This window comes from Bos grunniens, chromosome X (genome assembly GCF_055505025.1).
Source record: "Bos grunniens cultivar Pamir isolate PY7600 chromosome X, Bosgru_T2T1.0, whole genome shotgun sequence".
Lineage (NCBI taxonomy): Eukaryota > Metazoa > Chordata > Mammalia > Artiodactyla > Bovidae > Bos > Bos grunniens.
Window position 1 is genome coordinate 40229920 of NC_141194.1, and position 27774 is coordinate 40257693.

Sequence of the window (27774 nt, forward strand, 5' to 3'; positions counted from 1 at the left end):
TTAAAGATTTTTAAAAAATGTGGACCATTTTAAAAGTCTTTATTGAATTTGATACAATATTGCTTCTGTTTTATGGTTATTTTTGGCTGCAAGGCATGTGGGATCTTAGCTCCTGACCAGGATTGAATCTGCACCCCCAGCTTTGGAAGGCGAAGTCTTAACCACTGGACTGCCAGAGAAGTCCCAATCAGCATTTCTTTATCAATGACAAATTGGGGAAGGGATTCCAAGGTGGCTCAGTGGTCAAGAATCTGCCTGCCAACGCAGGAGACGCTGGTCTGATCCCTGGGTTGGGAAGATGCCCTGGAGGAGGAAATGGCAACCCACTCCAGTATTTTTTTTTTAAATTATTTACAGCTGGTTGGGTCTTAGTTGTGGCACTTGGGCTTCTCTCTAGTTGTGGACTTGGGCTTAATTGTTCTGCAGCATGTGGGATTTCAGTTCCCGGACCAGGGATCGAACCCGTGTCCCCTGAATTGGCAGGTGGATTCTTAAACCACTGGATCACCAGGGAAGTCCCTGCTCCAGTATTCTTGCCTGGAAAATCCCATGGACAGAGGAGCCTGGTAGGCTACAGTCCATGGGGGTCGCAGAGTTGGACAAGACTGAGCACACACAACCAACCAAATTGGGGAAGTTAGTTACTCCCCCAGTCCCCTGATTTGTTACAAGAGATAAAAGCCTGGAAAGACGTTTTCTTTAGGAATCAGTGCATCACCGTTATTTAGTCTGCTTGCCAGAGGCTGCTGGAAGAGAAGTGGCTCCCCATCTCCTCTGGGAGCACCCTCTACCAAGGGTGGGAGTGGGTGGACAAGTGCCCCAGCTCCCTGCCCCGCGGAGGAGATCGTTCTGAGACGTGTGCTCAGTCTTGTCTCGCAGCGTTTGCTTGTGTATTAGGCTCCGCATTCGACTCCGCGGAATTAGGCTCTGCTGGCTCACAGCGCCAGCCTGTTTGATAACACCATTGATTTCTACCTTCCCCAGGCTCCTGCTGGGGCTTCCACAGTCGCTTCACAAATCCAGTACTTTCATTTGTATCCTTGTCCCAGGATCTGTCTTTGGGGGATCCAAACTAAGCATAACGCCATTTCATGTTGCAGTTGGGTCCGGGGTAGCTCATTAAAAGCGTGAAAGGAAGCGATCTCTGACTTCCTTCCGGGGCTCGGCCGGGAGTTTGCCTCATCCGCCCGCCTCCTAGCAAATGCAACGGGGCACCTTGCTTTGTTTCACTCGGTGCCAGGCTGAACATGCCCGCGCGCGCTGACCCTGCACAATGGTCTCGTCTCCCTGTGGTGTGTGTGTGTACACGCGGGCCAGCAGGAGTCGGCAGCAGAGAAATGGAAGGAATCTGGTTTAGTATCCAGCACCGCCCCCTTCCTCCCCGAGGATGCCCATTTGAGGCCGCTGAAGTCTGAACCCCTGAACCCGTGGAGGAATTTTGTCTTTTCATTAGCGGCCCCGTGCTGAGTCTTGCTGGCGGCTTCCAAACCAATGCAGCAGGAATGACAAAGAAACGCTAGAGCTCCCCCCCGCCCCCACTGCTGATGGAAGCTTTTCGAGAAGGCCACCTGCAAAGGCAAAGCCCCGCATCCCGGGCGCCTCTATGTCACGTGCTCACTTAGCCCACCCCTCCTCCCTTTTCCTGCCCCTCTCATCAGCCACCAGCTGCATCAAGACCGAGAACCAAAGCCGGCAGCCCCCACCTCCGAGTTGGCGGTGTGTGTGTGTGTGTGGCGGGGCGCTGTCTTGTCTGAAGACAGGGTCCAGTCTGGTGTTTCTCCTCAGGGGCTCGGCAGTCCATCGCACTTCCTGTGACACCCCCTCCCCTCTTGCCTTTTTTTTTTTTTAAACCCCCTGGGAACTAGTCTTTGATGACTAGGCTCCTTGTTCCCCAGTCGGTCAGTGTGACTAGCTGGTGCGGTGAATGGGCCCTCCTTCGTCTCTCGCCTGACAGGCTTCTCATTGCTCCTTACTTTGCACTCAGGAGAAATGTCTGATTTCACAGGCAGAGGTAGTCTTCCTCAGGGAGACCCTTGGCCCAGAACCCCAGGCCCACAGCCTGCTGAAGACTGAAGGCAAGGTGGACCTGGAAAGCGCAGCCCATGGTCATAGGTGTTAACAGGCTGGTCTCAGGGCTGTGTTTAAGCCTGTGGCCTGCTGGTGGCACAGCAGAGGCTTCTTGGGGCCAAGGTTTGGAAAGAGGTCTGCAAGAATGCCCCCAGCATGAGTGGTCACCAGGGTAGTGCTGCCCACTGCTCCCACCTAAGCAGGGAGGGCCCACTCCTGGGAATAGGGAGTTCATTTTTGGGGGGGGGAGGGGCTCCTCCAGTATAGTTTCTTTCCTAGCAGAGGTTATGACAAGTGCAGCCATATTTTGACTTTCAAGACCCAAAGAAAACAACAATTCCCCAGGGCACAGCAGTCTCTGTTGCCTGGTTCCAGGCCAGGACAGCCAGGATGTGGCAGGTTGCCATGGATACCTGGTGAGCAGAGGAACTTGCTGAGCAGAGGATCAGACCCTACAGTCAGGCCTGGTGGATCTGATGGGGCCAGAAGAATGTAGGGACACCTAAACCGCTGTCATCACCTTGAGCAGAGCCCCTCCACCACTCCCCTGAACCAGGGCTTTCCACTTTAGGGCTCATAGTTGTTGTTGGTCAGTTGCTAAGTCGTGTCTGACTCTTTGTGACTCCATGGACTGCAGCATGCCAGGCTTTCCTGTCCATCACCAACTCCCAGAGCTTGCTCAAACTCACGTCCATTGAGTCAAAGATGCCATCCAACCATCTCATCCTCTTTTGTCTCCTCCTGTCTTCAGTCTTTCCCAGCATCAGTCTTTTCCAACAAGTCGACTCTTCTCATCAGGTGGCCAAGGTATTGGAGCTTCAGCTTCAGCATCAGTCCTTCCAATGAATATTCAGGGTTGATTTCCTTTAGGATGGATTGGTTTGATCTCCTTGGTGTCCAAGGGTCTCTCAAGAGTCTTCTCCATGCATAGGAATCTTGTTAAAATAAAGATGCTGGCTCTAGGGGCCTGGGGTGGGGATGCTGAGACTTCCCCATTCCCAACCAGTTTCCAGATGCTTCTGCTGGTCTGAGGCCACACTCTGAGTTCTGGTGGATTTGGGAAATCTCAGCCAGGTTCTGAAAATGGCCATGGACCTGCTGCCTTGGGTGGGGGAGGGCAAGCATCGCCTCGACCTCAATGTTGGGACTCTAGCCTTGGTGATAGGCCCACTCCAGTCTGTTGTTGGATCATCTGCCATCAGCTTCTCAACAGAGAAAGGAAAGCAGCAGCGTGCATTTTGAGAAAACATCATTATTTTAAGCTGTTCTGCCCCTTCCCCATCTCTCCAAGTTCTATGACACATCCTTGTTGAAAATGCTGATAATGCTATTTGGGTGGCGGGAAGCCAATTTCTGGCTGTTCATTGCTTGAGGCTGGGGCTAGGGTCAGGGCAGGAGGCGGGGTCTGTGGAGGGTTTAAGGAGAGAAAGGGGCCAGGCAGATGGAGAAGCCAAGGCCTGGGAATAAAGCTGATTGGTGTGTCAGCAAAATCTGTCTCTGGCTTTGGTGATTCGAAAGGCAGACACATTCTTTCATCTCTGTTAATCCTCATCTGATACAGGATTTCCCTGCCATTAAATCTGGAGAAAGAAAAATAGGTACTCAAACCTGCACCAGCAACTATTTCTCCTCTCCCCCTGCTCACCATCCTCCCTGCCCTCACTTTACTTCTCTGTCGAATCATTTTTAACATCTGTGGCTGCTTGATTCGGGAGACGGATGGGCTGGGGGAGCCGAAGGGCACCTCGGAGGAGGAGCGGGATCAAGCAGACCCCTAGGATGGTAAGCGATATTTGGGGACCATGTGGGAACACCAGGTTTCCTCTCTGTCCTTTCCTTGCTGGGTTGTCAGTGAGTCAGTCTGAGTTGTTGTCAGGTTTTAGCTTGACGGAAGGGTTTCCAAACAGATCCAAGCTGTCAATTTGGCGGGGTGGGGGGGGGCATGTCTGATTGGCTCTTGTTACTGGTTTCTCTTAAGGGAACATCAGGATGATGGGGAAAGAGGTGTGCGGTGAAGAAGGGGGAGAGGCAGGGCATTCATGAGGAAGTGGAGGTATAGGGAGGGGCCTGAGTGACCTGGTTCTCCAGTGACCCCTCCTGGGCACCCGGTGACCTGTGTTCTCTCCCCTCAGGTAGGGATTCCACAGCTGGGTGGTTCTAAACCAGCAGGCACATGGAAAGCTGCGGGATGCTGAGCCTGCTGCTGCATGGTGAGTTCCAGGGCCCCCTCCTTCATCCCCTAGCAGACACCTGCCAGTGGGTGCAGGGGTTGGGGAGCCAGTAGAAGATGCTCGAAGATGCGTGGAAACCGTAGGGCTTCCGCCCAAGAACCATGGGCTTCAGGTGGCTTCCATGAAAGCTGAACCTGGGCACCAATTCTTCTGAGTAGGCTTCACTGAATGTGTGACCATGGGGGAGGGGATGGAGCAGGAGAGGAAAATGCAGGTGGGTTTTTTATTTTTCATTGTTGTTTCCTGAGCCAAATATATGAAATAACCTCTTGGTGGTTTTCTTATTCTAATTTCAGATATGAATTCACTGGTGTAATCACCAAAAAACTACAGTGGTTTTCTAATCCCATTATTTTAAGCTCATTTAGTTTATATAAAAAAAAAACCTCAATTCCTTAAGAAAATCATCTTCCTAAAGGAAGAATATGACATGAAACATATCATGTTAGAATTATGTGATTAGGGATGTTTAGAATTTTTTTTCTAAGTTTTTTTGGTCCTATTGTTACATGGATTTTAATACAACAAGAAGACTCAGCCCCAATTTTTTCTCACGTCTCTACAGCTCCAGCTGTTCCAACCTAACCCAGATAGCCCAAGGAAAAATCCCTTGTTAAGTTCTGCAGCAAATGATTTAGACAAAGGATCTGTTTTCCTGACCCTCGAGTGAATGTAATTATTTGAGGTTATAACGACCCATGTAATAGGCCTCTGCCGTGCTGACAGAGAAAATGTTACCAGATAATTCTAGAATTCAATAATAGAATTTTCTCACTCTTTAATTCCACCTTTTCAAAAAGTAGAGCTTGCTCTATTCAAGGAATCAACAGGTACACACTGTACCTTGAATACACTCTAGGGATATCATGAGAGAGATAATTGCATAGCCTTTGTCCTTGAGAAATGTACATTCTTTAATGGCTGACTCAATAAGTAAATGAGAAAAAAAAATTGGAACAAGGCATAGGGAACAGTATGATAAATAGGACATGACTTCCTAGCTGGAGGAGACTCCAAAGGACAGAGGTTGACATTTATATAATTACAAACAGCCAGCTCCTTGCCATTTCTCCTACCTAGAAAGGATATGAAATTTGATTGACTCACTGGGACAGAATGTTTGCTTCTAAGAGCCAACATGATTTTCAATCTGTACCCAAAGCTCTCCTGTTCCTCACAGAAAGCAGACAGTATTCATAGCCAGTATGCTGCCAAACAGGAACTGTCCCTGCTGCAGAGACCCGAAATACAGCCAGACTTCTTGTGACAAGTTGGAGAGCTGAGCGGTGACATCATCTGCTAACAATAGACGCACTTAAAATTAATGACCGTCTTCCACATCCCCTGGCGCTTTCATTTAAAATGCACTCAGCAGCGCAGACCATATTACTCTGACTACAAGGCACAGGATTACAGATGACATGTTCCCGAAGAAGCAGGCAGGGATAGGACTCCACCTCTCCAGCTAGAGAAAAATGGCTGAATCAGCCTGACAAAACAAGGTCATGGTGGAATCAGAGGTGGCTCATAGCAGGGTAAATGTGGAGCAAAATGGAAAGAGAAATTCTCCGGACACGAGGTCTCCTGGCCTCTCCTCTCCCCCGACCCCATGGCAACCCTTGCAGGGTCTTCCTGCTGTCCGCAGCACAATATACCTCTTCCTTATCCTGCTTTACAGGGGTCTTCACCAAAGGCTTGCTTTAAACCATGAGTGTCTGTGAGGGCCAGGGTTTCTGTCTTATTTACCTCCTGTCTCCAGAGTGCTTGATAACGGTTAGGTTGTTGAATGGGTGAAGCTGCTAAGATTTGAATCATGACAATATCTGATAAAAGTCTTGCATTTGTACACACGCACACACACACACACATATATAGTGGTTTAGTCACTAAGTCATGTTCGACTCTTTGCCATCCCATAGACAGTAGCCAGCCAGGCTCCTCTGTCCATAGAATTCTCCAAGCAAGAATACTGGAGTGGGTTGCCATTTCCTTCTCAGTCTATCTTCCCAACCCAGGGATCAAACCTGGGTCTCCTGCATTGCAGGGGGACTCTTTACCAACTGAGCCACCAGGAAAGTCCATATATGTGTATGTGTGTGTATATACACACACATACACATATATATACACACACACATATATATATACACACACATATATATGAAACTCTTCAAATCAGTTAATAAGGCAACCCAATTTTTAAAAATTGGCAAATATTTTTAAATAGCTATTTCTTCAAGGAAGATATACAAAATGCTAATAAGCGTATGAAAAGATGCTTCATGTCAGTAGTCATTGGGGAAATGCAAACCCAAACCACAATGAGATGCCACCTCACACCACCAGGATGGCTGGAATCAAAAAGACTGTTGCAAGTGTTGGTGGGGATGTGGAGCAACTGGGATTCTCAAAGTCTGCTGGTGGGAATGCAAAATGGTTCAGCCACTGTGGAGAACTGTTAGGCAGTTTCTTGGGTGGTAACTCAACAATTTACCATATGGGCCGGCAATCCCACTCCTATATAAAAAGGAAATGAAAACACATATCCACAAAAAGACTTGCACCCGAGTCCGTACCTCAGCTTTAGTCACAAGAGTTGAAAACTGGAAGCAATCCAAACGTCCATCACCAGGTGACTGAATATACAAATGGCAGCACATTCATACAGTGGAACACTGCAAAGCGATAACAAAGAATCGTCAACTGGTATTTGGAACAACAGAGCTGAATTTCACAAATGTAATGTTGACTGAAAGAACCATTTGATTTTGTTTACATGAAATTCTAGAACAGGCAAGGCTGTACTTCGAAAACCATATCAGTGGTTACCTGGAACAGAGGATGGGAAGCGGACTGCTGTCAGAGGGGCCTGGGGAAACTTTCTGGGAGGCAGGAATGTTCTAAATCGTGATTAGGGTGGGGGTTACACGGGTGTCTATGTTTGTCATACTTGCTGAATTACATACACTTAAAATGGAGACATTTTATTGTAAGTAAATTATACCTGAATCAACATGACTTAAAAAAAGGAAGGTTGTATGTAGAGAGAGAGAGAGCAGCTGCACCCCAGGAGAACAAATCCTTCGTTATCAACCAGGTGCTGTGGAGAGCCGGGCAGTATGTGTGTGAGATTTGATGTCATTACATAGAGAAGTAGCTCCTTCTTTTTGATTGCCAAGTAATTTTCCCTTGTTGGGGTGTACTGGTTTATTTATCCATTGCCCTAGTGTTGAGCATTTAAGTTGTTTCCAGTTTGGGTCTGGAGGACTTTCTGAGGCCTAGTGTTTGCCTCAGATGGGACAGCTCGCCACCTCAAGATCCACAGGGCCTGTGAGGCCATCAGAAGACCATCTCTCTGAAGACCAACCAATCTACCCACCATGATTCACACTGGCCGGCAAAGCTGCAGTGTGAATCCTTGAGCCTTTCTTTTCTGTCACAATCTCTGCATGATGTGAGAAGCAAGTTATGGGGTCCCCGTGAGATGAGAGGCCATGGGATGGTCCCCCTCACTGCATTTCTGCTTCTCTCAGCCTATTTGGTTCTGAACACCCAGCACTGGGGCTTGGTCTCTGGAGTAGTTGGGATTGCATTTTCCAGGAGAGGGGAATGACTTGTAGAGCCAAAGTGGCTGAAGAGATTTTGCTGAAATCAGAAAACGGACCATATTTTCCCTTGCTATTTTGGTTTCATGAGACACAAGTTCTTTGAAAACAATGAGGATGAAGAAACACTTCAAACTCATTCTGTGGTTGGAAACTCCATGAGTAACTGTTTTCCTAGCAAACCTCAAGGGGCCAAAGCACATACTTGAAAAGCCGAGGACCTGCGGAGAAATCCCTCAGCTGGTCTGCATTAAGACATCATTCTAAAAAATTAAAAAAGAGACATCATTTTGCGGGCATCTGAGCTTGGCCATTGCCGCCCCCCTGCAGCTTGGGGGCTGGACCAGAACACTGAGGCAGAGACCCATTTCCGGTGTTTTCCCCAATTCAGGGACAGCTTATAACATTTTGTTGTTGTTGTTGTTTGAAGTAAAATTCACGTAACAGAAGATGAGCCGTTAACAAGTTGAAAGTGTAGAATTTGATGGCAGTTAGTACATTCACAGTGTTGTGAAACTCTCCTCTCTGTCCAGTTGCAAAACATTATCACATCCCGAAAGGGAACCCAGTACTTATTTAGCAGTCACTCCTCACTCTTTTCTTCCCCTAAGCCCCTGGCAACCACTAATCCACTTTCTTTCTCCATAGATTTGCTGTTCTGGATACTTCATATAAGTGAAATCATATGTGGCCTGTGTGTCTGGCTGCTTTCACTTAGCACAATATTTTTGAGGTTCAGCCATATTGTAGCATGGGTCAGTACTTCATTCCTTTTTATGGCAGATTAACATTCCACCCTGTGGCTAGACTATGTTTTATTTGTCCATTTACCTGTTGATGAACATTTGTTGCTTCCATCTTTGGGCTGCTGCTGCTAAGTCACTTCAGTCGTGTCCGACTCTGCGAGACCCCATAGACGGCCTCCTACCAGGTTCCTCCGTCCCTGGGATTCTCCAGGCAAGAATACTGGAGTGGGTTGCCATTTCCTTCTCCAGTGCATGAAAGTGAAAAGTGAAAGTGAAGTTGCTCAGTCGTGTCCGACTCTGCAACTCCATGGACTGTAGCCTATCAGGCTCCTCCACCTATGGGATTTTCCAGGCAAGAGTACTGGAGTGGGGTGCCATTGCCTTCTCTGATCTTTGGGCTATTGTGGGACATTTGTGTACAAGTATTTGTTAGAACACCTACTTTCACCGAGGAGTGAAACTGCTGGGGCATATGGTAACTTTGATGTTTAAAGTGAGTGAAAGTGTTAGTCACTCAGTTGTGTCCAACTCTGTGACCCCATGGACTGTAGCCAGCCAGGCTCCTCTGTCCATTGAATTCTCTAGGCAAGAATACTGGGGTGGGTAGCCATTCTCTTCTCCAGGGGATTTTCCCATCCCAGGGATTGAACCTGGGTCTCCTGCATTGTATGTAGATTCTTTACCGTCTGAGCCACCAGGGAAGCCCAAATTTATGTTATACCCTGTGACACTTTATACCTCAGAGGCGAATCCCATCTTTATAAAGTTGGTCCACCTAGACCCCTGGTTTTTGACTTGGGCTGTATATTGGAATTCCCTGTGGAGCTTTAAGAGTACTGATACCTGGTTCCACTCTGGAAAATTCTGATGTAATTGGTCTGGTGAGTTGGTTAAAAGCTCCGTAGGTGATTTTAATATGCAGCCCAGGTATCGAACCATTCTAAATTCTTCCTTTGCAGTCTAACTTGTAGTGACAACTTCAATATTCTCATACTTGGTATTTTGTATTCCACCCTTGGGCAGATATTCACCTGGTCCTTGAAGTACTGATCCTTTGGTGAGGTTTAATCTTGTGACAACAGTGGCTCATGGCACCTACCGTTGGCTTGCCTCAGTGCTTTCATAGCTATTTCAAGCATTACCAGTCGTCTATTCCTCACAATTGTCAACCTGTTAACAGGTGAGGAAACTGAGATATAAAACCAAAACCAAAAAAGGCAGTGTCATCAGAGTTTATGAGAGATCTAGAGTGACAGGCCGCTGCCTCAGGGTGAGTGTTTCCAGACTGAATGCTCTGGAAAACCCCCACATGGGAATACCGGAGCTATGACAGAGGCAGGCTGAGCCAAGGCTGGTTCTGCTGAATTTCTCATCTTCCTCTCCCTACCTCAGGCTGGGAATAAAAGCACTGAAGACTTTTCAGATTTCCACATGGATCCTTCCCTAAAATTCCAATGGGGGAAAATAAATTGCTAAGCAACTGCCAGTGTTTGACTTTCTCTTCTCACACACTGTGATCTTTATTTTAATTTGGCAAATGTATTTTTGGCCAAGGTATTCCCATAGAACTCAGCTCTGGACAGCCAAGGAGATTTGTCTTTGGAATGATCACTTCTGATTCCAGGAGAGACCACTTTTCATTTGAATTTCAAAAAAAATCAGGGATAGCATAAACAATTTTTGATTCCATTTTCTATATTTCCTGGTGATGAATGGCACGGAGCTTTGTTTGGGTTGACAGGCGCTGCTTGGTCTCAAGTTTGAGTTGTTTTTTCTCTTTCAAGGTGAAGAATTCAAGAGGTTCTGGGAGGGGGGGAGGGGGAGGAACCAGAAGGCGATGGTACTTGAGGGAACCTGTCTCACTTAGGATGTTGCTCAGGAATGGCATTGCAAACCTTAGAACCCACTCCAGGTCATTGAAGATGAGAAGGGGTTTATTCAGAGATGCTAGGTGTTCCCAGACTTCCTGGTTGGAGGTCCACCCCCTGAAGCAATGCCTAAATCAGGTAGGGGGGCAGTTCCAGCAAGATCCCATGGCCACCACATGCTGGGTTCTGGGTGCCAGAAATTCCACCATGGGAACCATCTTGGCCAGATAATTGTTTCCACCTGGCACCAAGTTCTGAAGTCAAGCCTTGCTGGGTGTGTGGGACTGGCAGAGCTACGTCACATGCCTGGGGCCTAACTGCAAGGGAAGTTGAGAAAAGAGAGTTTCTGGTTTCTACTTGAGGAGGCAGAACTTAAAATATAGGAAATTTCCTAAATGTACTAACAGTAGTTAGAAGGTTGTGGGTGACCAGCCAGAAAAGGGCACTGGTCCATACAGATGGGTTTGAGTAGGTTTCTGAAATGGAAACAGGGAAATGTCTCAGAAATAGCTATAGCAGGGCCTTATGCTTTCTAAAGGCTGGCCAGGAGCTTTGCACTCTCCCTGATCTCCTTTTCTGGGATCCTCGGGGCCGGTTTAGTTCTCTGCACACTAGTTTCCTCAGCTTGTCTTTGGCTCTTGCTCTGATTAACTCTACCTAGGTCAGATGTTCCGGAGAAGGCGATCGCACCCCACTCCAGTACTCTTGCCTGGAAAATCCCATGGACAGAGGAGCCTGGTAGGCTGCAGTCCATAAGGTTGCTAAGAGTCAGACACGACTGAGCGACTTCACTTTCACTTTTCACTGTCATGCATTGGAGAAGGAAATGGCAACCCACTCCAGTGTTCTTGCCTGGAGAATCCCAGGGATGGGGGAGCCTGGTGGGCTGCCGTCTCTGGGGTCGCACATGGTTGGACATGACTGAATTGACTTAGCAGCAGCAGCAGCAGCAGCAGGTCAGATGTTCACCTGCAGTCCAAACAGCTGTGACTCCGAGAAGGCTACAGAGACACACAGGACCCTTAGTGGCGTATTTTTTCTTAGATGTGTTGCTTGGCAACAGCTGTTGTCCAGCTGTGGAAATGAGAGCCAGAAGGGCCCTCCAGGGTCAGGAAGTGCAGGCTTTTCAGTTCAGTTACAGAAAGGGAAGCTCAGAAAGGTTAGGGGTGGGGGGTGAGGGATAGTACAGTACAGTGGAAAAGACAGAAATCAAAGGTTGGTGTTGTTTAATTATCCTGGACCTCAGTTTCCTTTTTTGTGAGAGGAGAATAATACTTACTTTGCAGGGTTGTCATATTAAATTAAATGATATAGCAAGCTTCAGTTCAGTTCAGTATCTCAGTCATGTCCAACTCTTTGCGACCCCATGAATCGCAGTACGCCAGGCCTCCCTGTCCATCACCAACTCCCAGAGTTCACTCAAACTCATGTCCATCAAGTTGGTGATGCCATCCAGCCATCTCATCCTCTGTCGTCCCCTTCTCCTCCTGCCCCCAATCCCTCCCAGGATCAGAGTCTTTTCCAATGAGTCAACTCTTCGCATGAGGTGGCCAAAGTATTGGAGTTTCAGCTTTAGCATCAGTCCTTCCAATGAACACCCAGGACTGATCTCCTTTAGAATGGACTGCTTGGATCTCCTTGCAGTCCAAGGGACTCTCAAGAGTCTTTTCCAACACCACACTTCAAAAGCATCAATTCTTCAGCGCTCAGCTTTCTTCACAGTCCAACTCTCACATCCATGCATGACCACAGGAAAAACCATAGCCTTGAGTAGACGGACCTTTGTTGGCAAAGTAAGGTCTCTGCTTTTCAATATGCTATCTAGGTTGGTCATAACTTTCCTTCCAAGGAGTAAGCGTCTTTTAATTTCATGGCTGCAGTCACCATCTGCAGTGATTTTGGAGCCCCCCAAAATAAAGTCTGACACTGTTTCCACTGTTTCCCCATCTATTTACCATGAAGGGATGGGACCAGATGCCATGATCTTAGTTTTCTGAATGTTGAGCTTTAAGTCAACTTTTTCACTCTCCTCTTTCACTTTCATCAAGAGGCTTTTTAGTTCGTCTTCACTTTCTGCCATAAGGGTGGTGTCATCTGCATATCTGAGGTTATTGATAATTCTCCCGGCAACCTTGATTCCAGCTTGTGCTTCTTACAGCCCAGCGTTTCTCATGATGTACTCTGCATATAAGTTAAATAAGCAGGGTGACAATATACAGCCTTGACGTACTCCTTTTCCTATTTGGAACCAGTCTGTTGTTCCATGTCCAGTTCTAACTGTTGCTTCCTGACCTGCATATAGGTTTCTCAAGAGGCAGGTCAGGTGATCTGGTATTCCCGTCTCTTTCAGAATTTTCCACAGTTTATTGTGATCCACAGAGTTAAAGGCTTTGGCATAGTCAATAAAGCAGAAATAGATGTTTTTCTGGAACTATCTTACTTTTTCCATGATCCAGCGGATGTTGACAATTTGATCTCTGGTTCCTCTGCCTTTTCTAAAACCAGCTTGAACATCTGGAAGTTCGCGGTTCACATATTGCTGAACCCTGCTTGGAGAATTTTGAGCATTACTTTACCCTGAGCAAATACTTATTAAAAGTTGGTTGTTGGAAGAGCAAAAGAAACCCATAAACTATTATTAACTTGAAAAGTAGTAGACATGTTTGTATCGCCTGGACAACATAGGGCGCCATACTTTCCAAACTGTGTCCTGTGCGTATCAGCTGTCTTTGGGGCTAGAATACATCTGCAGGCCATGTGCTGTTGAGCTCCCAGAACCACGTCAGGCAGGTCTGTTCTGGGACTGCATATGTGTGTAATCGTGTCGAATGCATTATTTCAGCCCTCTTTTGCTCACCATAATGTTTTTGTTGTGTCAGTAGTTTGTTCCTTTTTATTGCTGAGTCGTATTCCACTGAATGACTATGTTGTAATTTATTTCTCTGCTGTTGAGTAATTTCCTGTTTTGTTCTATTCTGAATAAGCCACAATGAACTTTCTTGTACAGTCTTTATGTGGACATTTTTTTTTTTCGTATCTCTTGGGTGAATACCTAGGACACAGTCATATGTTTAGCTTTAATAGATACTGTCAAAATTTTCCTAAGTCATCAAATTATATTTTCCATTCTCATCAGTGATGTAAGAGAATCCCATTGCTCTATATCCTTACCAGTATTTAGGGTTGTCACCCATTCTAGTGAGTGTGTAGGGAATCTGATTGTAATTTTAATTTGCACTTCCCTAATGGCTAATGATATACAGCACCTTTTCATGTGCTTAATGGTTACTTAATAAATTCTTTTGTAAAGTGTTCTGGTCTTTTACTCATTTTTATTTAGTTTGTCTTCTCATTCTTCATTCATAGGAGTAGTTTTTATATTCTCTATACAAGTCATACACACAAACGGTATCTTTTTTAAAAAATAGCTTTATTGAGGTATAGTTGATATATAACAAATTGAACATATTTAAGGTATATCCTTGTGAAACTATCAGCACAACTGAGACAGTGAATATATCCCATATCCATCACCCCCCAAATTCATGCCCCTTTATAATCCTTCCCTTCTGCCCCTCCGTGCCTTCCCACCCATCCCCAGGCAACCACTAATCTTTCTGTTACTATATACCAATTTGTTGTTTCTAAAATTTTTTGTAAATGGAATCATATAGTATGTACTCATTTTTGTCTGGCTTCTTTCAGCAGAATTATCTTGAGGATCATCCATGTTGCATATATCAATAATCTATTCCTTTTAATCACCGAGTAGTATCCATTGTATGCATATATCATAATTTATTTACCCATTCAACTTTTGATGGGCGTTTGTGTTGTTTCCACCTTTGGGTTATTATGCATAAAGCTGCTGTGAACATTCATGCTCTAGCCTTTTTATGAACATGTGCTTTTATTTTCCTACAAGTAGAATGAACTGATCATAAAGCAGGTATATGTTTAACTTTTAAAAAAACTGCCATGTTGTTTCCAATGTGGTTATACCATTTAACATTCCCACCAGCAGTATAAGAGAGTTATAGTTATATATGCTCTCCAACACTTTGTATGGTCAGTCTTTCTAATTTTAGTCATTCTAATAGGTAACTTTTTTTCCTGAGTTTTATGGTTTTATTAGCACAAACAAAATGTGCACACCAGCTGTCTATTCATTTCTTCACTGTGCAGGCTGGTGTTGGGACTGGTGATTCTGATGGCCAGCTGGGCTGCTCTTTTCACAATGGCCTTGAGGTTCCTGGAGGAGACACTGTGAGCAGTCTCAGCACAGTAAGATTTTTTGTCCAACAGCAGTACTTCAAGCTCCTTGACGTTGTGGATGAGGTACTTCCCAAAGCTGCTGGGCAGCATGTGCCTTGTTTTCCTGTTGCTCTAGTAACTGATGTTGGGCATCAAGATCTGGCCTTTGAATCTCCTGCGCACCCTGTTGTCAATGCCTCTCAGTTTCCACCAGTTCTGCTTAATTTTGACACATTGTTCTGACTGGTACTGGATTAACCTTTTGGTCCCCTTTCGGGTGATCTTGGGCTTCAGGAGGGGTCTGAAGGTGGCCATGATGCTGAGTAAGAGCTATCTGCCACCTCTATAGGCAGCACACTGAGGAAGAGAGAGCAATAGGTGACTATTTTAACTTGTATTTCCCTAACAACTAATGATGTTGACCATCTTTTCATGTCTTTGTCTCCTGTATATCTTTTCTTGGTAGTGTTTCTTTTAATATTTTGCCCATTTATTAATTGGGTGATTTATTTCTTATACTTTTTTATTTAATATTATTTATAAAATTATATTTATTTAGTTTAATATTATTTAATTATTATAATTTATTGCCTATTTTCTTATGAGTTTTGAGAGTTCTTTACAAATGCTGAATACAGGTCATTTATGAGATATATACAAAGGATATATATAAATATACCTTAAATATCTTTTCTCACAGTCTGCTTGTTTTTTTGTTTTCTTGACAGTGTCTTTCAAAGAGCAGAAGTTTTAAATTTTGATGTCTCTAATTTATTACTTTTTTCTTTTATGATTAATGCTTTTTTCCCCCTAATAAATCTTTACCTACGATGAGGTCACAAAGATATTCTCCTGTGTTATCTTCAAGAAGCTTTATAATTTTAGCTTTTACATTGAGATCTATGGTCCATCTAAAATGAGTTTTTGTGTATGCTGTGAGGTAGGAGTCAGTATTCTTTTTTATTTTCTAGGAGCTGCAATATGCATCTTTGATTTATCATGCTCTACTGTCCCCACCTCCCCCTGGCATGGAAAAACTCTCATCTATTTGATTAAACAAAAATAAAATAAGCTACATGGGAACAATTTTAAAGTCCAAAGAGATACCAACTTTAAGGCTGCAGTAGCTGATACAGCATCCCCTAGCTATCTTCTCCAGCTTTCTCTGTGGGCCACAGACATACATTCAGATGCCTGTGAGCTAACATGGGAGTTGCTGAACATTTTTCCATTGGTTCTTCACCAGCTCATTGCCTGTTATGCCTGAGGCCTGCAGTATATCATGTAAGATTTAAAAGTAAAACTCCAGAGCTGGGGAAAAACCCACCCCAAACAAAAACCCACATTAAAGGTTTTGGGGAAAACCTTTGCTTCTCCATTCTCCATTTAATTGATGGAATCCACACCACCGTTGCAATGCCATTTTTAAAAGTGTCAAGAGGCAGTCAGCACCCAGGTGGGCTTGCAGCATGGTTTCTGTGGCCCAGGCAGGTATTTTGGTGGTGCTGTCCCTTACATCATGTCTGTATCACTGTCAACTTTGAATAAATCTTAATACAGTTTCATGTCTAACATAAGATCCTTCGGAGAGTACAATTTAGTGTACTTCCCTTCTCATTCTTTATGCTATGGTCGGATTTTTCATTTACATATGAAACATATGTAAATGTTTCATTTTATATTTCATTACATATTATTACATTGTTGTTTTGTTTTCAACAGTCACTTGTCTGTTAAGCAATTAAGGTGAGAGGAGAGTAGTCTTTCATATTTAGTGGCACATTTGCCATTTCCATGGCTCTTCATTCCTTCCTGTGGATCTCACTTCCATCTAGTGTCATTTTCCCTCAAGCTAAAGAATGTCTTCATTTCTTGCTCGGCAGAAGATCTGCTGGAGATGCATTTTCTCAGATTTTGTTAACCTGAAGGCATCTATTTTACTTCATTTTTGAAGATATTTCCATTGGATATAGAATTCTAGGTTGCCAGATTTTGCTTTCTTTCAGCAGTTTAAAATATATTTTATGTTTGGCCACAAGAGTATATATAGCCATTTCAGAAAAGGTTTTAAGATACTCCCTTTAAGGAACATTTGTCTAGACACATCTTCATTGCCTTGTGTGAAATTAATAGCTTAAAAAGAACTCTGTGAATGGTTCTAAATGCAAACTTTGAAATTGTTGAATAACTTAATTAAGATGCATTTCATTCCTGGTTTATGAAAAAAAAGATATCATGTTATTGTTTTATGGCTCCTTTGTTGCTGATTAGCCAGACATCATTTTTAAATTGATGTTTCTCTATGTAATGTGTCTTTTTTCTCTGGATGCCTTGAAGATTTTTCTACTTTGGTTTTCAGCAGTTTGACTGTGATGTGCCTAGATAAATGTGTTTGTGTGTGTGATATTAGTTGGGAGTTTTGCCGAGCTTTGTGTTTTCAACCCAATTTTGGAAACTGTCTTCAATTATTTTTCTGCCATATTCTCTTTTCTCCTCTGGGACTCCAAATACATGCATGTTAGTCTAATTGCTTGATATTGTCCCACAGGTCATCGAGGCTGGATATTTTTTCCAATCTTTTTTTTTTTTGGTCTCTGAGTTTCATTTTGACTTCTTTCAAATTCATGAATATTCTGTCTAGTCTGCTGTTTTTCTTATTCAATGATTTAAAAAATTTTTTTAGATATGGAATTATTTCAGTACTAAGATTTCTATTAAGTTCATTTTCATAGTTTCCATACCTCTTTTTAAAATATATATATAATTGATTCATACCTCTTCTAAAATTCACATTCCTCATGTCTTCATCCATTATACCCATCTTTTCCTATAAATTCCTTAACATTTATAATAAATCCTTGTTTTGTAATTTCAGTGTCTGGGCTGTCACTGTGTCTGCTGCTGTTGACTGTATTTTTTTCTCTTGAGAAATGTCATGTTTTGCTGCTGCTTCACATCTTGTTTTAACAATCTTGTTTAGTCGGTAAGTCTTGTCCGTCTCTTTTGCAACCCCGTGGACTGTGGCCTGCCAGGCTTCTGAGAATCTAGTTTCTGTAACTACATCTACAATATCTGCTATACATCAATTACTACTAGATTTGTCCATTTTGGACAGAGGAGCTTCTTCACATATCTAGTAGTATTTCATGTATAGCAGATATTGTAGATAGTAGTTACAGAAACTCAACATTCTCTTATCTTCCTTTGAAGCATGCTGAATTTTCTTCTGGCATTTGGTTAAATTACCGGCAGATCCCCTTGATCCATGGGAAGCTTGGTTTCAGTCTTTGTTAGGGAAGGCCTAGTTTAGTTTTACCCTTTGCCCTGGGAAATGGTCTTTATTCCTAAGGTGTGACCTTTTGGGGTTTCAATGGAAAGCTGGAAGTATTTTATAAGCCCTTCTAACTTGGTGGACTTTGAACTCTTAATCTGTTTCCCATTACTGGGAAATTGCTGAAATCTCCGTTTAATGCTTTTGGCCTTCCATTCTTGGCTCCTTGGAGTCATCCCCCCCACACACTTGAAGACTCAAACGAGGATCTAAGTGAGGAGAGTTTGTGTGCCAATTTTCTGGCACCTCTTTTGTAGCTCCCTCATTCTCATGGTTTCCCTCCTCAGGCCACTGCTGCTGCTATACACTCTGACCTCTTAATTTCTCAGCCCAGTAAGACTCTTGCTTTCTGCTTGAGCTCTACTGCCAAGCAAGTAGACTTACCAAGTGGCGCTAGTGGTAAAGAACCTGCCTGCGAATGCAGGAGACATAAGAGGTGAGGGTTCGATCCCTGGGTTGGGAAGATCCCCTGGAGGAGGGCATGGCAACCCACTTTGATATTCTTGCCTGGAGAATCCATGGACAGAGGAGCCTGGTGGGTTTTCCATAGTGTCACAAAGAGTTGGACACGACTGAAGTGACTTAGCATGCATGCCCATGTGCAGGGTGGACTTGAAAATGCCCTGAGAGGAAAAGCCAGTTAGATGTGCCTCTCACCCACTTTGCTTCTCTTCATTTAAGGGTCCTATCTCCTCTGGCCACCTGTTTGTTTCCAAAAGTGCCTTCAAATGATTTTTCTTTTTCCATTCAAGTATAGTTGATTTCCATTTCAAATGATTTCTTAAAAATATTTTTCCAGAGTTGACACTAGCAATCAGCAGGAATGTTAGTCTGATACAAGTTGCTGCTGCTGCTGCTGCTAAGTCGCTTCAGTCGTGTCCAACTCTATGGGACCCCTGAGACGGCAGCCCACCAGGCTCCCCCATCCCTGGGATTCTCCAGGCAAGAACACTGGAGTGGGTTGCCATTTCCTCCTCCAATGCATGAAAGTGAAAAGTGAAAGTGAAGTTGCTCAGTCGTGTCCGTCTCTTCGAGACCCCATGGACTGCAGCCTACTAGGCTCTTCCGTCCATGGGATTTTCCAGGCAAGAGTCCTGGGTTGGGGTGCCATTGCCTACCCTGCCATTATTGCAAGCAGAATTTGCCCAACTATGTTACTATTTTTGTTGTTGTTGTTTAGTTGCTAAGTTGTTTCTGATTCTTTTGAGACCCCATGGCCTGTGGGCTGCCAGGCTCCTCTGTCCATGGGATTCTCCAGGCAAGAAAACTGGATCAGGTTGCCATTTCCTCCTCCAGGGATCTTCCCAACCTAGGGACAGAACCCACGTCTCCTGCATTGGCTATTATTTTTAATAATTAATTTATTGGCTGCACTGTGCATCATACGGGGATCTTAGTTCCCTAACCAGGGATCAAACCCAAGCCCCCAGTAGTGGAAGCATAGGGTCTTTACCATTGGACCATCAGAAGTCCCTATGTTACTATCTTATAAAGTTTTGTTTTGGTGCCTTGTTTTTCTGGATCACTAGGAATACACTTAGCCTTCATGTTGGGTAAACCCATACTGGAGTTTGGTTGTCTAAGAATTTACTTGATTTAGTTTAAACTTCACTAAATAATCCAGTAAATCAGTTATTGTTCATAATGGCTATCAAAGTTTCAGAGGTTGAAAACAGGTCTTTAATAGTGACAACATCTTGAGTGTTTAAAGTTAAAAAAATTTTTTTTTAATTTTGTGAAATAGGTAATACATTCACATGGCTCAAAATATACAAGGTAAAAAGGATATATAATAAAATGCTTCACCTCCACCTTTTGCATGTATTAAAAAAAAAAAAAAAACTGGCAGCGAAACAGCCAAAAATTTGATCTCTTGTGTTATACAAACAAATGGAATATATCCTGTCTGTCATAATCCAATGAATTCTTTGACAAAGTTTTAAAAATAAATGACATTCCCAAGCAGGAATTGTTACAGAGGAAGGCATCAATTCCATTTAATTCTGCAAATATTTACTGAGCCATACAGTGCGCTTGGAACAATATTATCTATTGTGGAGTAGAAACATGAGTCATATGGTTGAGAGTGCACTTCCCTTAATTAGAAAGGAGAAGAGAGTAGAATGAAGGACTCTTTGTAAAGAAACCTGATGCCTCTGCTTGACCCAGTTGGAAGAGTTAATAGAAAAAGGTTCGGCCTCTGTCCAGCCAACGCCTGGAGTTAGGGTTGTATTCTTGGCCCTGTCTCTCTAACAGGGTGTCTGTCCCGCCCAGCTGCTGCCCTATTTACAGCCAAGTCCAGCACAGGGTCCAAGAACCTTGCTGGAACCTTGGTGTCTAGTTCACACTTCTTTGGGAGAAGGGAAAGCGAAGTCTCTGGAACATTAGAATGTTGAACTAGCTACAGGGTACAACTCAAGGGCTGCTCAAAGGGCTGAGTGTTCTCTAGCCAAGTCTCACAGGGCTGAATCCCCTTCCTGGCAGCTGAGAAAAACATGAGTGTCCATAACAGATGTACTGAAAAGACAGCTGGAAGCTAAGCAAAGCTACAGAGGCAGCAGCAAGCATATCAACACACTCCTTCTGTGGCCACGCCTTCAGGTTCCCACAAAGGCTTGGTTAGGCAAAGCAGGGTAATGTGTACACAGTGGCAGAGACTGCGTGGTAAGTCAGGGTGTTTGCTAGGAATTGGGGAATGCTGCTGAGGACAGGTAGAAATTCTGAATAACAGTGGTCAGGTTTTACATCTGGGTACCTTTGTTCCTCTTGCAAGAATTTCAGGTGGAGCAGAGCCCACTTGCCAGCTGGTCCTGTCCAGAGAATAAAATTTGTGCATTCTCCATGCTGCCTTTTCCCCTGGAACTCAAGATGAGGCTTAGGACTTCTGGCTACCACACGGAAGCAGGCCATGCCACTCTGCTTTCCTGCAGGGGGCGAGCCACCTGCAGGGCTTTGGAAGTCTGTAGCTGATCTTCCATTCAAATGCTCAGAACAAAATTAATTTATAAGCACCAGTCCTTTCCTGTAATGTGCAAAAAAGGCTCTAGAGAACAAAGGCTGGTGAATGGAAGTTAACCACACAGTGTCCATAAGTACTTTTTGAGATGTGTGAGATGATAATTTATTTAGTGTACTGTCATTATGGCTTACGTATAGTGACCGTTAGAGAAAAAGATTGATAGGTTTTCCCAATCTATTCCCTAATTGTCCACCCCCATTTTTTGACCTTGCTGTATCACATGTGGGATCTTAGTTCCCCCAACAGGGATCAAACCCATGCCCCCTGCAGTAGGAAGACCAGTTCAGTTCAGTTCAGTCGCTCAGTTGTGTCCGACTCTTTGCGACCCCATGAATCACAGCACAGGCCTCCCTGTCCATCACCAACTCCCGGAGTTCACTCAGACTCACGTCCATTGAGTTGGTGATGCCATCCAGCCATCTCATCCTCTGTCGTCCCCTTTTCCTCCTGCCCCCAATCTCTCCCAGCATCAAGTCTTTTCCAATGAGTCAACTCTTCGCATGAGGTGGCCAAAGTACTGGAGTTTCAGTGTTAGCATCATTCCTTCCAAAGAACACCCAGGGCTGATCTCCTTTAGAATGGACTGCTTGGATCTCCTTGCAGTCCAAGGGATTCTCAAGAGCCTTCTCCAATACCACAGCTCAAAAGCATCAATTCTTCAGCACTCATCTTTCTTCACAGTCCAACTCTCACATCCATACATGACCACTGGAAAAACCATAGCCTTGACTAGACGGAGCTTTGTTGGCAAAGTAAGGTCTCTGCTTTTCAATATGCTATCTAGGTTGGTCATAACTTTCCTTCCAAGGAGTAAGCGTCTTTTAATTTCATGGCTGCAGTCACCATCTGCAGTGATTTTGGAGCCCCCCAAAATAAAGTCTGACACTGTTTCCACGGTTTCCCCATCTATTTCCCATGAAGTGATGGGACCAGATGCCATGATCTTCGTTTTCTGAATGTTGAGCTTTAAGCCAACTTTTTCACTCTCCTCTTTCACTTTCATCAAGAGGCTTTTTAGTTCCTCTTCACTTTCTGCCATAAGGGTGGTGTCATCTGCATATCTGAGGTTATTGATATTTCTCCCAGCAATCTTGATTCCAGCTTGTGCTTCTTCCAGCCCAGCATTTCTCATGATGCACAATTGTACTCATCTCACACGCTAGTAGAGTAATGCTCAAAATTCTCAAAGCCAGGCTTCAACAGTACATGAACCGTGAACTTCCAGATGTTCAAGCTGGTTTTAGAAAAGGCAGAGGAACCAGAGATCAAATTGCCAACATCCTCTGGATCATGGAAAAAGCAAGAGAGTTCCAGAAAAACATCTACTTCTGCTTTATTGACTATGCCAAAGCCTTTGACTGTGTGCGTCACAATAAACTGTGGAAAATTCTGAAAGAGTTGGGAATACCAGACCACCTGACCTGCCTCTTGAGAAACCTATATGCAGGTCATGAAGCAATAGTTAGAATTGGACATGGAACAACAGACTGGTTCTAAATAGGGAAAGGAGTATGTCAAGACTGTATACTGTCACCCTGCTTGTTTAACTTATATGCAGAGTACATCATGAGAAACACCAGGGAAGTCCCTAATTCTCCCTTCTTCATGAGGCTTAATTTACTCAGTAGGGGTTTTCAGGAATTGAATTCTTATGGTGGGAGGGACTATAGCAGCACCAATAGAAATATAATGCAAGCCACACATGTTTAAATTCTCTGAAAGTGAAAGTGAAACCGCTCAGTCGTGTCCGACTCCTTGCGATCCAGTGGACTGTAACCCACCAGGCTCCTCCACTCATGGGATTCTCCAGGCAAGAATACTGGAGTGGGTTGCCATTAATTCTCTATAAGCAGGCCAATAAAAAAGGTAAAAAGAAACCACTGCTATTGATTTTAATATTTTAGCTAAGCCAATATATCTAAAATATCATTTTAACATGTAACCAATATAAAAATTGATGAGATATTTAAAATAATTTTTTTTGGACTTCTCTAGTGGTCTAGTGGTTAAGACTCCGTGCTTCCAGTTGCAGGGAGCACAGATCAGTCCTTGGTCAGGGAACAGAGATCCTGCATGTCTCCCAGGCCAAAAAGAAAAACAAATGTTTAAAATACCTTCTTTGGCTACTAAGTCTTTGGGATCTGGTGTGTATTTTTCACTTTGAGCACACCTCAGTTCGGGCTAGTCACATTTCAAATGTTCAACAGCCAAGTGTGGCTAGGGGCTAGGGACTGTGCAGCACAAGACTAGAGCAGAGGCCACAGTGATGCTGTTCAGGTCCGTCTATGCATGCAGACAACGAGCCTTCTGGGCCTCATTCTAGGAGAGCACAAGCGATCATACAGGCAGGAGAAAGAGTAGTTAGGGTGGGGTCAGGTGCCGGATTCCAGTTGAGTTTTGCTGATGAACAGAACTGGAAAGCCAAGGGAAAGGACATGATGGGTGGGAAAACCTGAGTAAGGTCTGGAAGGTGGAACGAGTGCCGCGCGGGACGTTTGAGAACTTGGTGGATGGCTGCATCCCGCCACGCGGAGGGATAGAATCCAACCTGGGGAGATCCTGTGGCTGACAGCTGCCTTTTCTGTCTTTTCTCCTCCCTCCCCGCCCCGTCCCCATCAGCGATGGTCCTCGGCCTGCCCAGCACCCGGGCTGCCGAGGACACCTGCGTGAACGCCTGTCCGGCCGCCTGCGTCTGCAGCAGCGTGGAGCGCCGCTGCTCCGTGCGCTGTGACCGCGCGGGCCTCCTGCGGGTGCCGGCCGAGTTCCCGTGCGAGGCGGCCTCCATCGACCTGGACCGCAACGGCCTGCGCTTCCTGGGCGAGCGGGCCTTTGGCACGCTGCCATCGCTGCGCCGCCTGTCCCTGCGCCACAACAACCTGTCCTTCATCACGCCCGGCGCCTTCAAGGGCCTGCCGCGCCTGGCCGAGCTGAGCCTGGCGCACAACGGCGACCTGCGCTACCTGCACGCGCGCACCTTCACCGCTCTCGGCCGCCTGCGCCGCCTCGACCTGACAGTCTGCCGCCTCTTCAGCGTGCCCGAGCGCCTTCTGGCCGAGCTGCCCGCCCTGCGCGAGCTCGCCGCCTTCGACAACCTGTTCCGCCGCGTGCCCGGCGCGCTGCGCGGCCTGGCCAACCTGACGCATGCGCACCTGGAGCGCAGCCGCATCGAGGCCGTGGCCTCCAGCTCGCTGCTGGGCCTGCGCCGCCTGCGCTCGCTCAGCCTGCAGGGCAACCGCGTGCGCGCCGTGCACGGCGGCGCCTTCCGCGACTGCAGCGCCCTGGAACACCTGCTGCTCAACGACAACCTGCTGGCTGCGCTGCCGGCAGATGCCTTCCTCGGCCTCCGCCGCCTGCGCACGCTCAACCTGGGCGGCAACGCGCTGGGCCGCGTGGTGCGCGCCTGGTTTGCCGAGCTGGCCGAGCTCGAGCTGCTCTACCTGGACCGCAACCGCATCGCCTTCGTGGAGGAGGGCGCCTTCCAGAACCTCTCGGGCCTCCTGGCCCTGCATCTCAACGGCAATCACCTTACTGTGCTTGCCTGGGCCGCCTTCCAGCCCGGCTTCTTCCTGGGCCGTCTCTTTCTCTTCCGCAACCCGTGGCGCTGCGACTGCCGCCTGGAGTGGCTGCGGGACTGGATGGAGAGCTTTGGGCGCACCGCCGACGTGCCCTGCGCCTCTCCGGGCTCGGTGGCTGGCCTCGACCTCCGCCAGGTGGCCTTCGGGCGCTCCTCCGAAGGCTTCTGTGTGGACCCTGATGAGCTGAACCTCACGGCTTCTAGTCCCGGCCCATCCCCAGAGCCGGCGGCCACCACAGTGAGCAGGTTCAGCAGCCTCCTCTCCAAGCTGTTGGCCCCGAGGGCCCCGGTGGCGGAGGCGGCCAATACCACCAAGGAGGGGCCGGTTAACACCTCGCTGTCCGACAGCTTTCCCTCTCTCGGGGTAGGCGGCTCGGGCTACAAGACCCCGTTTCTCGTGGGCTCTGGTCTCCTGCTCAGCGTGGCTCAGCACGTGCTGTTTGTCCTCCAGAGGGACTGACTGTGCCACACCAGGGTGGCCCAGACTGCCTTGGCGGGGCAGAGGGGAGGTTGTTAACTGGGCTGGATGGTGGTTGGTGGGGAGAGGGGCACAGGATGGGGGCACGGAGTGAAAGTTTCAGCGAAGGATGGAAGGACCAGTCTGCCATCAGAGGTGACCTGGGAAGAGGAGGACCTTGGGAAATACTCTGTGCGTGAGGGTGGGGTTTATGGATTTCTGCTCTTGTCACATGAGCATCAGTTGAAAAAGAGAAGCAACAATGAACAGGTGCCCTCTGGTGAGAAGACTAGGAATTGGAAGTTTCTGTGGCTACAGAACTCCATCCCTGCCCCTCCCCACCCGCATCTTCTAGGAAACTGGGTCTGCATGCCTGAATTAGAGTTAATCCATTCAGTTCAGTTCAGTCGCTCAGTCGTGTCCGACTCTGCGACCCCATGGACTGCAGCACGCCAGTTAATCCATTCGCTAAGTACTAAAAATTGTGCCAATTCTCCTGGCGGGGCAACCATTAAGTCCAATCCCTTTGTTTTCTAGTACAACCCTCCTCCCCCTCCTCCAGGAGCCTGGGGACACTAGAGTCCAGGAAGATGGGTAGGACAGAAGGCCAGTGGGAAGGGGACTTAGACCCAAGGTAGTGGAGGTGGTTCCTGTGGTCCCAGATGTGTCAGGAGGTGTTTAAAACAAAGATTCATTTCACTTACTCTGCACTTATTCCCAGGGGTGGCCTTAGCTTCAAAAGAATTTTAGGGCAGGGTAGGGGAAAAAAGAGGAGGGGTATTGTCTGTGGACAAATATATTTATAAAATCTTAAGGTTAAAAAAAAAAAAGATTAAACAGGTTTCTCTTCTGCAGGACTTTTCAAGGGTCTTTTGTGTGCAAACATGCATTGTTACTCTCCGGAGGAGGCCACAAAGTCCTCTTTGCTTTGTGTTTTGGAAAGACACAAGAGATGCTATATTAGCGGAGCAGGGAGTCTCCAGCTTAGACGATCCCATTAGGTGTGGGAATTATCATGAACTTCGCACTTCGGGGCTAGGAGAAAAGGTGGCAGCCAGTAGCTGGGCAAGGGGTGCTGAGAGATTTTCCAGGGTGCAAGGTGGCCAACTGTAAGCTCCCAGGCCAGAATGCCAGAGCAGGGGCTGTGTGTCTCTGTGTATGTGCTCAAGTCATCCTCCACACGTGTAATGATGACTGCCTTTGTGACACTCTGGCAGTCTCTAATCTTAATGTTCTCTCTCTGTATTTGAAGGGCTGAGTTTTCAAAGCCCACGTGGATTCAGGGTGCACAGAGCTGTGTTCTTCAAGGGCATAGTGCTTCTTCTGTGTCTCCAGGTAACACTAGGTATTAGAAATGTTGCAGAAAGCACCACTGAGGGCAGGAGTGTTCCGATGGATTATGACCGTTAGCGGTCATCAGCTCAATGGGTCTCAGCTGGCATTAAAAAAAAAGGTATAACCAAAAGTCACAGAACATCATGTGTAATAAGTGTTATTTTGTGGAATTTTTAATTTAATCTGTATGCATTTGTTCAGATTTTATATATGTGTGTGTGTGTCTGGATTGCTGCATACAATTTATATTGTGGTTTATTGTTAAAAAAGTTTGAAAGTCACTAATCTGGAACATACATGGTTCTTTTAAAATGTTTTCTTTGGAAAACTCTCAAACCTACAGAAAAGTTGCAAGAATAATAGAATGAACACTTCGGCCTTTCACCTAGGTTTCTCATTTGCTAACATTGTATTGTATTTGTTTTGTCTCTTTGTTATTATCATTTCTCACAAACAGTTTGAGTTAGTTGTAAACATCATGCCTCTTTATCTATACATACGTCAATGTGTATTTCCTAAGAACAAGGACTTTCTCTTATCCACAGTGGCACTATCACAGTCACGAACTTTATCACTGGTAGAATACTATTATTTAAAATAGAAACTATATAGACATTTCAGCAGTTGTCAAAATGATTTTTTAGGCAGTCATTTTTCATGCGGGTGGAAAATGAGGTTCCTAGGTCATGGCTTGTATTCATTTGATCACAGTACTCAAAATTCTTAATTCATCAGTTGATTTTTAAGGTTTCAAAATAAATTCGTTCTCCAAATGTCTTACTTTTCGAATGTGAGAACCAGATGAGGTCAGAAATGTTGTTTGTTCAAACCGTGTGTTGTGGCCATGGTAACTGAATGAGGATCATGAGAATCCTGGAGGCGAGATCTCTGCATTGGGTAACCATGTGCATCCACAGCAGCCTGCGTTTCTGAGGAACAAGGTGCTGCCCTGGGAGGAATGTCCATCCTTTCATTTGGAGTGGGTTCTTGAGAGTCAGCTTCAAAATGCTGCTCCAATTCTGCCTGGTGGTGAGGTGGTGAGCTGTTTAATGAACATTTGTTTGGCTGAATGTTTCTAAACAAGTATAAGTGCTGAAATAGCCTCCAGGGAACAGATTTTTATAGAGCTACCCAGCCCAGTAGAATTCTGGGAACGTGGGAGTTCCTTACTGCCAAACAGATCCAGAGCTGCTTGGAATGAGTTCCCAGCGAATTGTGGCCATTATGAGCTCTCATGAGAGAAAGGAGAGTGGAGAGTTCCCAGTTTGGAGTTCAGTAAGTTTCTTA

General features: G+C 45.6%; 1 protein-coding gene and 1 pseudogene across 3 annotated transcripts; one reads left to right on the top strand and one right to left on the bottom strand.

Moving 5' to 3' along the window:
• Nucleotides 1-812: 812 nt before the first annotated feature.
• On the top strand, nt 813-27268 carry NYX (nyctalopin). Of its 3 annotated transcripts, none has more exons than XR_015159417.1 (3): nt 813-3849; nt 4200-4277; nt 5461-5649. XR_015159417.1 is itself a non-coding variant. In XM_086388780.1 (3 exons), the coding sequence occupies exons 2-3, from the start codon at nt 4241-4243 to the stop codon at nt 25153-25155; spliced, it is 1452 nt and encodes a 483-aa protein (XP_086244906.1). In that variant the 5' UTR covers nt 826-3849; nt 4200-4240; the 3' UTR covers nt 25156-27268. The 3 variants fall into 3 exon arrangements, 1 of the variants encoding a protein (XP_086244906.1); XR_015159416.1 differs by having other exon boundaries at nt 818-3849; nt 5479-5649; XM_086388780.1 differs by lacking the exon at nt 5461-5649 and adding an exon at nt 23741-27268 and having other exon boundaries at nt 826-3849.
• LOC147340203 (large ribosomal subunit protein eL32 pseudogene) lies at nt 14649-15168 on the bottom strand (annotated as a pseudogene).
• Nucleotides 27269-27774: the final 506 nt, after the last annotated feature.